The 16,794-nt window shown below is 41.6% G+C and overlaps 1 protein-coding gene across 1 annotated transcript in view; it reads left to right on the top strand.

Moving 5' to 3' along the window:
• The window catches only part of LOC123507270, a 56,607-nt gene that overhangs the window by 26,138 nt on the left and 13,675 nt on the right, over positions 1-16,794 (top strand). Inside the window, 13 exon segments of the mRNA XM_045260043.1 lie at positions 3,831-3,924; positions 4,316-4,512; positions 6,035-6,305; positions 6,892-7,072; positions 7,363-7,502; positions 7,871-8,129; positions 8,649-8,887; positions 9,350-9,535; positions 9,734-9,904; positions 10,077-10,279; positions 12,091-12,922; positions 14,974-15,115; positions 15,538-15,799. Coding sequence (XP_045115978.1) covers positions 3,831-3,924; positions 4,316-4,512; positions 6,035-6,305; positions 6,892-7,072; positions 7,363-7,502; positions 7,871-8,129; positions 8,649-8,887; positions 9,350-9,535; positions 9,734-9,904; positions 10,077-10,279; positions 12,091-12,922; positions 14,974-15,115; positions 15,538-15,799 — 3,177 coding nt within the window.

Here is a 16,794-nt window from a genome sequence, read left to right as displayed (position 1 = left end):
CTGAAGGGAGTGGTATGAGTAATCTTGACCTTGATCTTGGAAGTTACAGGTGGTTTATTGTTATTCCCGAGTCATGTCAGAGAGATAGATAGATATACGTATAGACAAATAGATAGATAGATAGATAGATAGATAGATAGAGAAAGTAAATGTCCCTCCATTATTTTCTTGGTGACATTATCCCTAAGATTATCAGTAGTTTCTCTTCATATCCTTTATTCATTACCAGTTACTTCTTACTTCTTTACACTGGACTTGACTTTCATTTATTTAATTTCTTTATTTATCTTTCACTTTGTCTTTTTCTTCACTATATTGCTTCGTTTTATTTCATTTGATTTCGTTAGGTGTTCAGTTGCAATGAGAGAGAGAGAGAGAGAGAGAGAGAGAGAGAGAGAGAGAGAGAGAGAGAGAGAAGCCAGGTGTGTCAAGGGAGAAGTGTCTTACCTAACTAAAGAGTCTCGTTGTCACTTATCTTGTTCTCTCTCTCTCTCTCTCTCTCTCTCTCTCTCTCTCTCTCTCTCTCTCTCTCTCTCTCTCTCTCTCTCTCTCTCTCTCTCTCTGTGTGTGTGTATATATATATATATATATATATATATATATATATATATATATATATATATATATATATATATATATATATATATATATATACACACATATGAAACCGGTACCACATTATGAAGATACGGACAGTGATATAGAGACAGACAGACAGGCAGACAGACAGACAGACAGACAGACAGACAGACAGACACCACTCACCACCACTCACCACTCCAGGAAAGATCAACAATTCCAGTGACCGAGTGACACAAGTACTGGAGCATGTATGGATGTGTGTCACTGGAGGGAGGGATGGGGGGGATAGATGGGGAGACGAGTGAGAAACGCCCCTTAATGATCCTTACCGGAGAGCACAGCAGGGGTCAGGGGGCGGCGGGGAGGAAGAGGAAGGAAACCCATCATATGCAGCTCACCTGGGAACACTTTAGCCATGGCAGTGTGTTAGGCGGCTGTGGTGGTGGTGATTGTTGTGGCGGCGGCGGCGGTGGTGGTGGTGATGGTGATTCTGCTTACATAGGGAAGGAATAGGGAAGGTGTGGGTAAGGTTAAATTCTCTCTACATATCTTTCTTGTTTATTCGTGTGTATTTAGTGGTTTGCTATGAGAGAGACGCTTGGTTTCGTAATGTGAATGTCTGGTGTATTTTTACGTGGCCTGACTGTTATAAGCCTTCCCAGCTGTTCATCAGAGAGAGAGAGAGAGAGAGAGAGAGAGAGAGAGAGAGAGTGATTAAATATTGATTTGCCTGGCGCCTCAACAACTAAGGTCATATGGCGCTGATTTATAAAACTACACAAAAAAAATACCAACTGAGTAAAAATGAATAGCAAAAATTAAAAAAAGAGTATAGTTCTAATTTAAAGCAAAAGAATCTACAAATAAACGGTCTGGAATTTCAGAGAGAGAGAGAGAGAGAGAGAGAGAGAGAGAGAGATCTAGCTATACATAGTTAATAACGCCTCCTTTGTATTACCTATGGGATAATTTATGATAACACTATGACGTCACAGTGTTGGTGGTGTACTGAAGGACTGGATTGATTACTGAGTTTCCATTGGTGCTTGGTGTCCTTCCTGATAATGATAGTGATAATAATGATGATAATGACGGTAATAATAACTAGCTATTTTCATCATCTTCCTCCTCTTTCTCCTTATCTTTAGTGTTTTCCTTCGCCTTCTCCTACCTTTCTGTTCTTTCCAGTGGTGTGACTTCAAGACATTCTCCTCCTCCTCCTCCTCCTCCTCCTCCTCCTCCTCCTCCTCCTCCTCATCATCATCATCATCATCATCATCATCATCATCATCATCATCATCATCATCATCATCATCATCATCATCATCCCTTCCTCCTCCTCCTCCTTCTCCCCTTCCTCCTCCTCCTCCTCTCCTTCCTCCTCTTCTTCTCCTTCCTTCTCTTCCTCCTCCTCTCCTCCTCCTCCTCCTCCTCCTCCTCCTCCTCCTCCTCCTCCTCCTCCTCCTCCTCTTCCTCCTCCTCTTCATCCTCCTCCTCCTTCTCTCCCTCCTCCTTCTCCTTTATCCTCTGATGTAATATGATTCTCCAGACGTCATTTGAAAGTCATTTATTTTTTTCTACATTACACCTCCACCTCCATAACATTGCTTCCTTCCCGCGTGTCTGTAACTGATCGCAAATGAAGGTAAAGATAGTTGTTATATTTGTAGTGATACATGACGCCCATCGTAATATCAAGAACTTGTACCTTACTTTCTATAGCTCTTACTTCTTTATCTGTTCTCCCTCCCTCTCGTTTTCTTTCTCTTTATATCTATCTTCCTTCTCTTTAACTGCCTTTCCGTCCTTTTTTGTTGCTGTTTTTTCTTGTCTTTCCTCGTGGTTATGATTAAAATCTCTTACTTTCTATATTTTCCTAGTTTTATTTCTCTTCAGTTTTGTCCTCATCCTTTTCCCTCTTTTTTCTATATTTTTTCTCCTCTTTCCTTGTGTCTATAGTTTGAAGCAACTTCTTTCTATTTATATCCTCTTTCTGCCTCTCTTTCCTTTCGGGTCTATAGTCTTGGCCTCCTTATCTTTTCTTCTTTCCCTCTTATCGTTCTTTTCTTTCTTCTCTTATCGTGTCTGTATGGTTGAAAGAAAAAACTCCCATCGTTTTTTTCTATCTTCATTTTTCTTTTCGTTCCTTTCGTCTCAAGTCTTGCCTTTCTCATCTTTCTCTTCTTTTGTCCTTTCCTGATTTTTCTGTTCTTTCTCTTCCTTTCCTTGTGCTTGAGATTGAAGAAATAAACGAATAAATAAACATGAATTCCACGTACAAATTTTCGTGACAAAGTTAGTGAAGTTAAAAAGAAACTAAATGAAAATGCAGATGAACTTTTTTTTATTTTTCATCTCGCCAGCATTAGGAAAACTAATAAAGTCGGAACATTTACCTGAAATTTCCCCGTTGCGTAAAGACGTTTTCCAGAAAGAGAGAGAGAGAGAGAGAGAGAGAGAGAGAGAGAGAGAGAGAGAGAGAGAGAGAGAGAGAGAGAGAGAGAGAGAGAGAGAGAGAGAGAGAGAGAGGGAGGGAGAGAGAATTGAGAGGTGGTGTGACGTGACGGTGGGAAAAATTAAGTGTGTGAATTCTGACAAGGCTCAATTTTATAAACCACCGCGTGACTTTATTTCCTGGAAGATGTTACACGACAGAGAGAGAGAGAGAGAGAGAGAGAGAGAGAGAGAGAGAGAGAGAGAGAGAGAGAGAGAGAGAGAGAGAGAGAGAGAGAGAGAGAGAGAGAGAGAGAGTGAGTAAGTGAGATGGACGAGATGGACACAGTGTCATTTAGCACGCAAAGTTTTACAAGCAGGTTTCCTTTCTTCCAACAATTAGCTTTGTCATTTCAGCCTCCCTGCCGTCGCCTCCCACGCCGCCTGTGATTCACGTGATGGGGCAGGGAATGCCGACTTCACTTTTTCCAGAAAGAGAGAGAGAGAGAGAGAGAGAGAGAGAGAGAGAGAGAACTGAGTGTGCATTTATATACTTGTATTGGAATTATGTTTGTAATGTTGTTTTTTTTATATCCAAATCATCATGTTTCCTTTAATATTACGTATAATATTTGTGTGTGTGTGTGTGTGTGTGTGTGTGTGTGTGTGTGTGTGTGTGTGTGTGTGTGTGTGTGTGTGTGTGTGTGTGTGTGTGTGTGTGTTGTGTGTGAGTGAGGGGGCTAACTATGTGAGTGTCTGTGTCTATGCATGTCTGACTACGTGTGCGTGTTTGACTGCATGTGCGTGTGTTGCAGGTGCTGGAGTCGTGTGAAGGGAAGCGGCCTGACGAAGTGACCATAGAAGTGAGTCACGATGTTGCCAGCACGGACACGGACAGTGGCATGTCAGGTAAGGGACCAGCACGCTACACCTCACCTCACCACTACTTCACCATACCCCATTTTCCATTACTTATCCCTCTTAACCACTTCAGTGCTGTGCTTCTGCTTACCATTTGGCGATTTTATGCAGCTTCAGAAACTCATGTGAAGATTACGATGTTGAAGACTGTGGCCATTAATCTTCTGACCTCATAGACCCTTCCTAATGTCAATAAAATCGTCTAATCATATTCAAAACTCGTGGTGAAAATGCGTCCCAGTAATGAAGGGGTTAAAAATAGTCCTGTTCATTGTCATACTGGGTTCTATTTGTTATTTATCTATTATTCTTTCATTCTTTGGGTGTATGTATTATGAATAAAATAAAATAATATTCTCTCCCGTGTTTTCACTTTCAGGAGGGGCGAAGGAGAGCCGGCGAGGACGTCACAAGAGCGAAGCTGGGTCAGAGGGTAGCGAGGAGAGATCACTAACGCCCCCAGCCCGCCACACCCCGGCCCACCGCCCACCCACCGCCAGTCCAGACCAAGGCGTGGTGACGGACGAGTGCTGGGGCCCCGCCTACACCGCCCACGACGCGCCTCTGCAGTTCAAGGTGAGGCTGACGGGTTGAGTGTGATAGGGGGTGAGGGGCGTGAGGTGTGAGCCATACACTGCCCATTCATTTACGATATGGTTTGATTGTATGGTAGGATATGCGTATTTGAATTTGTGTGATAAGCAAGAGCATTACCAAATAAGAAAACGAGAAAATGATCGGGTATTTAAATGTGTTATTATGTTTAATTTTCACTTAGAAGTTTTTATCATTTCATTTCTGTATTTATGTATTCTATTTATTTATCTATTTTTATTTTATTTATTTTTTTTTTCCCGAGCCACTTTCACACTTCTAAAATTTTGTTCTAAATTTTCCCGAATCGACTAGCCGCTGTATATAATGATTGTATTATAGAAGTCCTTATTAGTTCTGAAACTGTATGGACTCTCATAAGAACCAATTTCAAAAGCTTTTACCCATTAAATACCATGACGCGTTTTCATATTCCTTCTGCTTACTATCTGGTGATTTTATACAGCTTCAAAAACTTCAGTGGGAGATTAAAAGAGTGAAGACTGTGGCCATTAACCTTTTGTCCTCCACAGACTCTTTCTAATGTCAATAGAATGGTCTAATGACTCTAATCGTACAGTAATCTCAAGATAAAAATGTGTTTTAGTACTGAAGGGGTTAAAGATTATTACTTGGATTTTGAAAAGTTTCTCTCTCTCTCTCTCTCTCTCTCTCTCTCTCTCTCTCTCTCTCTCTCTCTCTCTCTCTCTCCTTAATGCTACAGAATACTAGATAAAATACATCTAAAACTATGTAAACGGACTTCAGAGCCCCAACAACTTCACTAGATCCTGTAGAAAGTAGTTGGGATAAAAGAGCGATACCTTTTGAGAATACGTTCCTTCACTTATACGTTGATACACTCATAATTGGCGCCTAGATAATGAATGAAGCGAAGGTTGGGAGTCTATAGTTTTAATATTCCCTAAATAATACCAGTAATAATATATTCTTGAAATAGATACATATACCCAGCAAATTTAATACAAAAATGAAGGAATAACCCAACAATAAATCAGACACAATGCCAGAAAGTGTTATACCAATTTATCAATTGACTACACACGCCAATGACTCAGCCAAAGCCAAACCAACATGGTAGATGGGACGGCAGATCGTGAACCCGTGGCATCACAGCTACAATTAATGATCCATTGCTGTGATACTAAGTAGCGTGGTGATCTAGTAACGTCTGGGTGATGTGGTCCGGCAGTGGGAGGCATTGTGGGGCAGTAAAACTGTATTTCCTGTATCATGATGTGGATTGGCGGAGCTGTCTTCCTGTTTCGGAGCATTGAGACGTGTAGTGAAACATGAATCAGGTAAATATAAAGGAAATTACAGATTTTCTCTTAAGCTTCCTTGGAGGGTTTTAGTGGGAAATCATTATATCAGAAAACCTATGGACCAAGTGAAGCCAAAGTGATCACAAGGCCTTGACTCATAACTAGCAATGGGATAAAGCTTGCTTCATTACGTGTGTGTTCGTATGCATGTTGTGTAGATCGAGGAGCACGTGGAGGAAGTCACCACCCACCACGTGACTGACGAGGACGAGGACGAGGACGAGGGTGATGCCAGTGACTCAGGGTCGTGGCGCGGCTCCCGTGGGTCCCTGGAGGATCGCAGGAGGACGCGGCGCCACAAGAAGGTGACGCAGCATTCCGTGACGCAGGACCCTCTTGTCTCCTGCCTGCCCGTCGCCTTGCCGGACCCCACCCAGGTCACCTCCAGGCGGGTGTCCTTCCCCGAGCTGGGGCGGGATATTATACAAGGTGTGTCTCAGTGTCTTGTGTCCCGCCCATGCCTGCCCATCCCCGTCATGTTCCCTTTCTCCCATATATCATAGTCTAGGTAAGATTAGTATCCCTGAGAGAAATTGTCAAGGCTGCGCCCCTGTCTAGGATTTGTGCTTACTCCCAATAAAATAACTAACTGAACTAATATTTTGTAACCTAACCAAGGAGCAAAGCTTCCCTGCTTAGGTAGGCTTTTTGTCAATATCCAACAGATTAAAATGTTGCTAAAAATTATTTAAATGGTGAGAAGTAGACCTGTAAAGGGCTATAATTAATGTTCAATGTATTGTTGTAAACAGCTACAAAACCATTCTTTCTCCCTTAAATATCCCTAATGAATCATCACTACCTTGTGAGTTATATCATAATGTATAATATTTTTGTTCCTCATACTTTCACTCTTTTTTTGTCTTTCTTGGCTTTATGTTTTTGCCGTATGATTGTGTTTTTCAGGATTTTGCCTACACTGACTATAACATGCCATGACTGCTACCCTTCACTTAACACACCATCACTTTGCTTTATTCACCACACATTCATTTCCTTACCTTCCCGTGCACAGACTCTTGTTCTGACACTGAGTGCTGCACGGTCAGTCCCAGCGACATGGTGGTTGAGGCGGATTCGTGGGAGGAGAATTGGCTCTTCCGCCGGCAACGTCTGGCGGGGGGCAAAAACTCTGATCCCATTACCATGCTCATCCCCAACCCTGAGGCTCATGTCACTGCTACAGTGGGGAACAGGTCAGCCTTGTCTGCTTGTGATGTGAGAAACACATGTCTTTTCTCATGCTAGACAGGTAGAAGTATTGGTTTAAGAGAATTTTGAAATCCAATTAAATTTTTTATTTTTTTTCCGAGAGTGGAGCAATATCAGAAAGAGCTTGAAAGAGTGTAATCAGTCAGAATAATGAAATTGTATACACTTTTTGAATAGTGAAGGAGTCTTAATAAGCTGGATTGTAATGTGGTTAAATAGTATTTATCTGCTTTCTAATTTGAATATATTTATTCCTTCACTACTGGTGTTGCAGAGATGTGGATGAGCTGTCAGAGCTATCAGAGCAGAGGTCAGTGTGCAGCAGTGAGCCATGGAGTGACAGCGATGGGGAGGGGGAGGGTCTGTACTCAGGTTCCCCCAATGCTGCTTCACGGGAACTGTCCTTGCTGGCAGGTGAGCTGACACATACTTAAGGCTTTGCAGAGAATGTTTACCTGGAAGTTTTATTCACATTCCTCATTGTGGAGTATTTTACTGATAGTCATCTAGGCCAAGATGATGTGCAAAATGTTGTCTTCATCAGATTGACTAACTTGAGTCTTTCAGTGATGTTGTCATTTGTGTTTTCTCAATCATTAAGTCTTGATCTGGTGACAGTCTGTATATCTTTACTTTTGATAGATTCTTGGTCTAAGGATTTCATAGTGGGAATAAGTGTGGTAGATACTCACTATTGACTAAAAGTCAGACTAATGATTTGTCTTTCATATTACTTTATAACATTTCTTAATTCCTCACTGTGGCTGCTACATCACCCTCAGGAGAAATTGTAGCTGAGTTTGGGCAGCAGGACCAAGAATACACAGTGGACTACAGTGCAGCAAGCAGGATGGCTGCAAGGAGAACCCCACCGCCACACTCCCCCTCCTACAGCAAGCCCTCCCGGCCCCACTCCCTCCTGCAGCACACCCGACATCCTATGGAGCCATCCAGGGAGTACCACAATGGAAGGCCAGCAAGAGGGACACCTCGAGACTCTGAATCGGTGTCGGACAATGAGCGGCCAGTGCCCAAGCCAAGGTGAGATTGTTGGTTTGAGTGTTGTGCTGCTTGTGAGTTCATGTAGCTCATCTTGCCTGGAGTATCTATGTATTAAGAACATGAGATAGCTGCAATCTTGAGTCACTTGTCAGTCTTTTTATTCATTTCTCATACCTATCCATGAATTTATATCTTTCAAAGCATCCTGTTGACTTGGAACAAAAAATTTGATTACCAAGTCTATTTACTTAATCACTTTAAAAGTCAGTTTGGAAACAAGTTTTTCATCTTGAGATACAACTTTATCAAGCTAGAATCATACAATTGCTCAACAGAAGTAGTTATTATCCTTTAGTTCATCACTCCAGTATTGCTACTCGGTTGAATAATCTTACAACCATCATCTAATGGCTGCAAACTGAACCTTCATTTCAACATATACAAAAACTTTGTGGCAGTAAAAGATATTTAATTTATTTACTTGGTCCTGTAAGTGATGTAGGTATATTGCAAACTTCTTCAGTTTATCTCAATATTTCATGAAATTTCATCATCCAGGAAACTATCCTTAGCCACCACACCATCCTCCAAGGCCTCAGACAAATCCCCAGGCAAGCCTTTCTTGTCCCCAATGGAGGACCTCACCATCCTGAGTCCACCTCTCAATGTGCCACTGCCAAGTGAGGCAAAGAGTAGTAGTGAAACAGTGTGGTTTGTGGAGACACCCCAGGACTGCGTTGTGCTTCAGGGGCGCACCCTCAGGCTGTCCTGCGTCCTCAACACCAAGAGGCCCATGGGTGAGGCAGAGAGGGCAACTTTCTTAAGTGAAGGCTTGTATAGATACAAAATCTTAAGGTCCTTAATGCATGCATTCTCCATTTGTTTTCTTAACAGGATGTATCACTGTTCATCCACTTTATTTTTCTTAGTTGGCAAGTGTTATGTAGAGATACTCAGTGTGTTGCTTCACATCACTTTTGTATAAATTATATCAAGCTGAAATCAAGTGAATTGGTCTTTGAATTACTACTATAATAGTGTTTTTTTCATAAGCATCCTTTCTGACTCTCATCAGTTTCTATTATCAGTATTGGCACTGACCAATTTGTGTATGTTGCTCTGCCATAGATTACTTACTTTCTCGTATTTGGATATTCAGGGTAATTACATAAAGGTGATAATGTATCTTGTGTTGCTTTGACGTTTTTATCTATGAGCCTCATCTTGGTGTTCTATTGTGAGTTGTCTTGGCCTCACAGGACTGACCTGGTACCACAATGGGTCACTAGTACAGTCAGGTGGGCAGGAGGTGTGGGCCTGGCGACGAGGACCCACCCACCACCTCCACATGTACAATATGACTCCAGCTGCTGCAGGAGTGTATGCTGCTGCTGCTTACACAGCCTCACACTGTGTGTGGGCCTTTTGCAGGGTGCATTACAAAGGTTGTCATCCACCGTTCTGAAGCATTATGTTTATGTGTTTTTATACTTCATGATAGATTACCTTTACATTTTGCTTAATAGAGAAAGTAACATCATATAGAGACTGAAAGTTTGCTTTGTTAATTTTCAATACAACATTGAATCCCTTATAATAAGGTTGTATTCAAACCATGCACCACATCCTCTTCTCTCCAACAGCCAGTGCCCGGCCAGCAAAGCAACCAACCTTCACCAAGGGCCTTACAAATGCTGCTGTGGAGGAGTGTGGGGAGCTAACCCTCCAATGCCAGGTCCAGGGCCACCCAGAGCCCAGGGTCACCTTCTCCCGAGGCACACAGCAGCTGCAGCCTTCCTCGCGCTTGGCCATAGGTGTGTAGCTGATTAGCTGCCACTCAGCAAGAGAAACTCAAAACATCTTATGATAACATAATCAACATTAATTTTGATTTTTGTAAAATAAATGTAATGTGTAATTAATTTATATGATGAGAGTAGTTTTTTAATTCCTTATTTAGTGTTCTATGTTTTATCTCTTTTACAGAGAGTGACCAGTATGGGACATGGACCTTGCGTCTCAGTGACTGCGCTCTGGTCGATGCAGGAGAGGTCACTGCCACTGCCAACAACACACTTGCCTCAGCTACTTGCAGGTGCCAAGTGAAGGTATTCCCAGAGGGCACCCCACTTCCCTGCCAAGATGCCTCCCGTTCTTCCAGGCAACAGAAGTCCCAGAACAACCAACAGGTCAGTCTTACTATAGATATTTGAAATAGCTGCTGAGGCCCCTGTGAGGCTCAGGAATGTACATTTACTAATCATGTGTTTTACTTATTAGAAAATGGACTATAGTACAGTCTTACCAACCTGTCATGCCAATGCTACTGATTCATGTGAATCTGTTTGATGCAGACATGTGCTGCAGCCTGTTAAACTATAACGTGCCTTAGTAACATGACTAAATTACCCTTGCTAATAACTGAAAAAATTGAAATATTTACAAGATAGTGTTATTACATTTACTGATTTAAAGAGTGAATGTATACACAACAGTAACCTGAAGAGCAGAGTGAACCATTGTTGAGAAGCAATGTTTGATCATGAGCTTAGCACAAAAGTAAATGTGCAAGCAGCATTGCATTCCCACATGTTTGTGTTGATGCAATATGAAGATGGTGTGGTGTAGTGATCCGTACAACTGATCTACCTACATTTATAGAATGGGAAACAGAATTTGCAGATTTGAGTGAAAATGCCTTTACTAACGTGGAGTCCTTCTACTTAGTCACTAAGTAGAAGGATTGATTTGTCTGGCAACATGCATATTTGGAATTACGAAAAAGTTCATGTAATAAGAAATGGAGAGGCTGGAAAAAGTTAATTGAGATGTCCAGCCAGATTTTAAAGGTTGTAGAAATAGAGGACAAACCATGTCTGTAGGTGGGATTAAGATACATTAGGGTTAGTAACTGACAGCCCTCCCACCCATGACCCAGAGGGGTGAAGGGACTCCTGGCTCTTGCACAAAGCTCCTGCAGCGCTACCTCTTTTGCTGCTGGGGACGAGTGCGTGTGGACGACTCGACTCCTCTTCTCCTTCAGCCCTGAGAGAAGCACCAGTAACATCTCCAGTACTCTGTTTCTCTTTACTGTGCTTCCCATTCTCTCACAGCTCATTCATCAATATTCAAGCACAATTTTTATTATTTTTTTTCAGTTACTTTGAACTAGTTGACTCTCCTTTGCTTAAAGGTCTCTTGTATGTGGGTTGTTAATGTGAGTGATGTTCCATTATGTTAAATATAAGTGATAATTATTCTAATAAAGTTGTGTATCATTGTAGCTACATTTAAAAACAGGAAGGAGCAGAAAGGGTAAAACCTCAGGGCTGCCACCAACAGAGTGTGATAGCAATACAGAATATTAATTTGAAATAATATGATATTGGCTGTTTTCATAAATGTCCTTGAATATGCTTGCAGTATATGGTGGAAAGAAAAATTGGAGAGTCAACACAATTGAAATATAAAATATATATATATATATATATATATATATATATATATATATATATATATATATATATATATATATATATATATATACTATATGATTTTTTAATACTCGATTTTTAGAGTTGTGTTTATGTTCCAAGCTTAATTTTGTTTGGCATGCCCATATTCCACCAATATGTGATACTGATGTTTTATTACAAATATAATTGCATGTGTGTATGGCAAGTTTTTAGTATATGCATCAATAATCTTTGGTAGAAATAGTCACATTTATGGATTGCTTGATATGTGAGAAGTTTAACTTTATAAAATGCTATATTAATTGTAGTGTTTCTAATTATAGATATAATATGCCTTTAACATATGCCTAATATATGTGGTTTATTCGTTAGTAGAGTAATAGATCACTAAATGTGTGTAAAAGCTTGATTATTAATAAAAAAAAAGACATTAACCTTTCAAAGCATTGACATAACATTTTCTAAGCAAGGAGGTTGATGGTGAACTACCTGAGGCAACTAACTTGATGTGGTATTTCCCTCAGCTCAAGGGGAGGTCAGGCAGCAAGCTCACCCAGAAGACATCCCACCCTGGTCCTCACCTCTCTGACAACACAGCCCGCACACCTTCCACTGCTGCATTAATCACACCATCTCACCTCCAGCTTGAGGACTCATTAACCACATCCTCAGATGCAAAACGTGGTGGTAGAGAGCAGGAAGACATTCAGCAGGTGCCCACCAAGCCAGGTACTGCTTCAGGGAAGCCTGAGGACCTCAGTGGGGCCTTGGAAGAGTTGCATGATACTACTCTTGAGGAGACCCAGAGAAGCCCACTGCTCCTGCTGTCTAATACTGCCAGTGCTTCAGAAGCTAGTGTGCATGAGGAATTAGATGCAATAGCCGGTGATGTTGGTGGTGGTGGTAGTGGTGTTGGAGCTGCAGCAGTCTCAGTCAGGCATTCAGGCCAGGGATCCAATAAGCATCTGCATAATTTTTCCGCTATTGCTGAGGAAACCAGTGACCTTGCTGCTTGTGTTGGTGAAAGCTTTCCCTCTGCTCCTGTACATGGTGCTAGTCTGGACCTGGACTACTATCCCTCAAGCCATGATGACCATACCTCCTCCTCCTCTGATACTGATAATAATGAGGATGGGAAGGAACTAACCTTGATGAGACCCACTGATTACCTCCACTCTACATCCTCAACACATCAGACCTCCCAGACTAACCCCCCAGCCCTTCCTTCCTCCCTCCCTCCTAACCAGCTGCATGCCTCTAGCTCCCTTGAGGACCCCTGCCTCCAGAAGCATGAAGGCTGCCTTCGGGATTCTCCATCCTCTGCCTCCCCATCTGGTGCACCTCAGTCAGTCACAGGTAATGCCAGTCACAGATCATAGAATTGAAAGAGGAATGTCATGCTCTGCTCTTCTGTATTTTTAAGGTTATTAGAAATTTGTCCTATTTTAAGGGCACATGATAACAGAATTATATCACTATGTATTTATACTTGTGGGGATATATTTGCCATCACAACTCTCCAAAGCATGAGGCTGGGCTGTGCTGGACTAGAGCTCTTGCAAATGCTAATGTTTATACGTGTAAAGAGACAGGTAAGTGAAGTCTTGTATAAAATATGTGGAATGGTATTGAAAGGTTTGGGAGTATGGTATCACTACAGATTATGAAAAATAAGAAATTTTAAGATTTTTATATGCATGTTTGTAGATGGTAGAAAAGCTACTTCAATGAATTATAATACTAATATTTAGTAATATAGCTACATGTTGCAAGCCTAGAAAAGTGGGGTTGATGTTAATAAGTTATTAATTGAAGATGCAATAAATAACTAGTCCTACACTGCCACATTACGAGAAGAGAGAGACACAATAATGCATGGAAAATGACATTTGAGGCATGGTATATGAGAGGGGAATAACCCTCATATGTGGAGGCTTAGAGTTAAAGGCTTTAATTTTTGTGAAAGAGTATAATTATCATGTTAAACGGTCAGGCAGAGAAAATCTGACCATTCTTGTGGTTAAACTAAAGCACAAAGTAACTTGATTTGTGCCATAGTGTGGATCAAACACTCTCTCTCTCTCCTGTATGCAAGAGAGGGACAAGCCCCACACCATGCTCAGACATGCATGGCCCAATGAAAACAGAGCATTTAGCTGTGCCCCATGCGCTTGGCCAATCACAGCCCGGCATGGTGTGTTATTGTTGTCATTCTCCCACCACATGTGATGCATCATACCAGTGCCTCTGCCTTCACCACACATGCTACTCTTCTGATCCTCAGCACTTTTGTGTTGTTTATAACAACAGGTTGTTGCCTCAACCTGACGCTAATGTGGATATCTGGCGTGATGAGAAGACTACTAGGTAGTGCCTGTCATTAAGTGTCACAGCATATTCTATCACTATTGTGACCACCAACCTTTTTCACAGGTGGAAGGATGGAGAATAAATCCCCAGTCAACCCTTATTATTGGGTTGCATGGAGATTTATTGGGTTGTTAAATCTGTGAAGGGCATTGTTAGGAACATAATGAACTTAAATGTCTCAAGCCAGTATAAAGGATGAGAGTGAACCTAAGACATAATTTTTCAACATAATACCTCTTGTACCGTACACTCTTTATAAAACTGAGGAGTAGGGTGAATAGAATTCGTGGCCGTATCTCCCATGGCATGACAGGACTACCGTAGACCTTTCATTAATGCTTAATTGTAATACATTTTGACCATTTTCATATTAGTAATCAGTGATAAACTTTAAACACAATTATTTCAAAAGTAGGGTCGTGTGGGTTGTCTCTATCTTGCATACTGTGCGCCATCTTGCTGTATGCAAATATAATGTTGAGTGGAGGGTTGTGGGTTGGTATGTAATCATATTAAATTAATTGTATTTATCTGTTGTAAAAATAGATAATACTGTTCCCAGAACTAGGTTGGAAGGTGGTTTGTTACTCCAGCTACAGTAAATCTTGACTGAATAAAGTAATTCTTGTGTGAGACAGTTGGGTTAACAGGAAGTAATTCTCTGATAAAACTTACTGGATAGGGTTAACTGATAAGGTTGTTTTCATATAGTGCCTCAGGCTTTGGAAATCTACCTGATATCTAGGAAGAAGTGGCAGCAGCAGCCAAGAGATGCCAGGGAAGTTATGTAATATGATGGATTGAGGTGCTATCAGAACCCATATAGACTAAGCTTACTGACTTGAAACTCTTACCTGCTGGAGTGAATACCATTAATCCCTCACCTCATTAAATTGTGCTTTGAAATGCTGCTGCCTCAAGTGTAACATTCTTGTCAGTGTCACAGATAATTAAGGGATTTGGATTTTGTAATTACTAAAGTGTACTAATCACCATTTTTTACCCCATATCATTAATGAATGCCACTTCCTTGCCAGGAACCATAGCTGAGCGTGAGCACCGCAAGTGGGAGGCTGCAGTGCCACTCCCCAACAACCCCTACTCCCCAGAGCGCCTAGCACACCGCCTGTCACACTCCCGCCCCCCTGACCACGCCATCTACACCCGATCTTCCTCTGTGTGAGTGTTTTGCTCTGGGTGTGCAGTGGTGATGGAAGGTTCAAAGTGATGTACAGCCAATTTGTTAGTGTGACTGATGTTTGGGTGAAGTCTTATTTTCACAATAATACAGAGTGGATGTTTTGCTTTTCTTTGTTGGTCTTAGTGCTTGGCATTGGTACTCTTTTCTGTACATATGTTGTTCACTGTGTGTGTGTTATTGTTTCCTGGATATTCATTTGATTAGTAGGAGGCTTGTTGGAGATTAGATTTCGTGCCTTGATTGTTGTCTAACTTCTAATTCTTAATAGTATATGTAGATTTATATACATTGCTAATCAGCAAACATTTATATTAATTTCATGTTTAGCATAATGAGTGCATCTGAAGAGGTTTGAGTGTACATGAGAAATCTCCATCATTTGTCACTTATAATTTCACAGAGATTTTTCTGGGGGCAGTGAGGTTGACCTGGATCCGAGCCTGCAGGACGGCTTACCATGCAGGGCAGACCTCAACAGATACAGCCGGGACTACTATGTGGCAGGCAGCACTAATGGCACTGCTGCTGCACGGAGCAGGAGTAACTTTGTTAACCACCAAAAACATGGTCAGGAGAACTACCAGACCCCCAAGCCACAACCTCTGACCAATGGATGCCACACACCACCCAACACCTCACAGCAGGTCACAAGAAATGGCCAGGTATGCCACACTCTTCCCCAGATGCATGTTGCAGCACCTTGCATGTCTGTTGATGGAATTCAGGCTTTAAAGGTACCTTTTTCATATCAATCCCCCACTCATGATTGTGACCCCACTTTACACCATCCATCCCCTGTATTGTCTCCTCCTTCAAATTGCAGTGCATTCCATGTTTCTGATAACACAAGTAGAACAGTAAGCAGATCCAAAGGCAGGAAGACTTTATCAGCTGAGCCAGGTAAGCTGCATATCTCCATCATAGACAGGCTTGACAAAAGCAGAGTATCATTGCCAAGCTCACAAGTGACTTTGGGACCAAACAGAGGGCTTAAGCAAGAAGGCATATTATCCACTGCTACTCCAGTCACTCAACCTGACTCACATAACTCTCTTTATGAAAAGACCAGACAATCAGTTAGTATTTCTTCTTCCTCCACCACGTCATCTCCTGTCTCCAGCCTAGTGACTCCTCTCTTCCCTGAATCACCAGGCATAAGAGAGTTGGAGGGTAACTTCATCCACCACAATTTGGCCCGTCTGTCATTCAGATCATGGAAGACTACCCGGGAATTCAGTCTTAATCCTCTCTTTGAGGATGAGGACAGAGTGCAGGGAGGTGATAGTGTAGAAACTCATTCCAATAGGGCTGTCTTACAATCTGTAGAGCCTTTATCAGACTACTACAGCTCCTATGAGTCTCTCCCCTACCTCTCCTCTTTCAGCCGGGAGGGAAGCCTGAAACTTCCAAAGCCCCAGGTGACAGAGGAAGTTTTTGAAAGCTTGTCTGACATTGGTGGTTCCCTCAGACTCTCAAAGAGAAAGTCTTCCCTTAAGGCTTGGGGTAGCTTTAAGCATAAAAGAAACATGATGTTTTGAGAAGGTGTTATTTATTTAAAGTTTTATTTTGCTCATGCCAAAATTAAGTATTCATTTGGAAAAAAAAAAATACTTCTGAATTCCTTTTCTCTATAACTAAAGAATTGTATGATTTTGTT

Source organism: Portunus trituberculatus, chromosome 21, assembly GCF_017591435.1.
Source record: "Portunus trituberculatus isolate SZX2019 chromosome 21, ASM1759143v1, whole genome shotgun sequence".
NCBI classification, from domain to species: Eukaryota; Metazoa; Arthropoda; class Malacostraca; order Decapoda; family Portunidae; genus Portunus; species Portunus trituberculatus.
The sequence above is the reverse complement of the archived record's forward strand: the minus strand, read 5'-3'. Positions and strand labels throughout refer to the sequence as shown.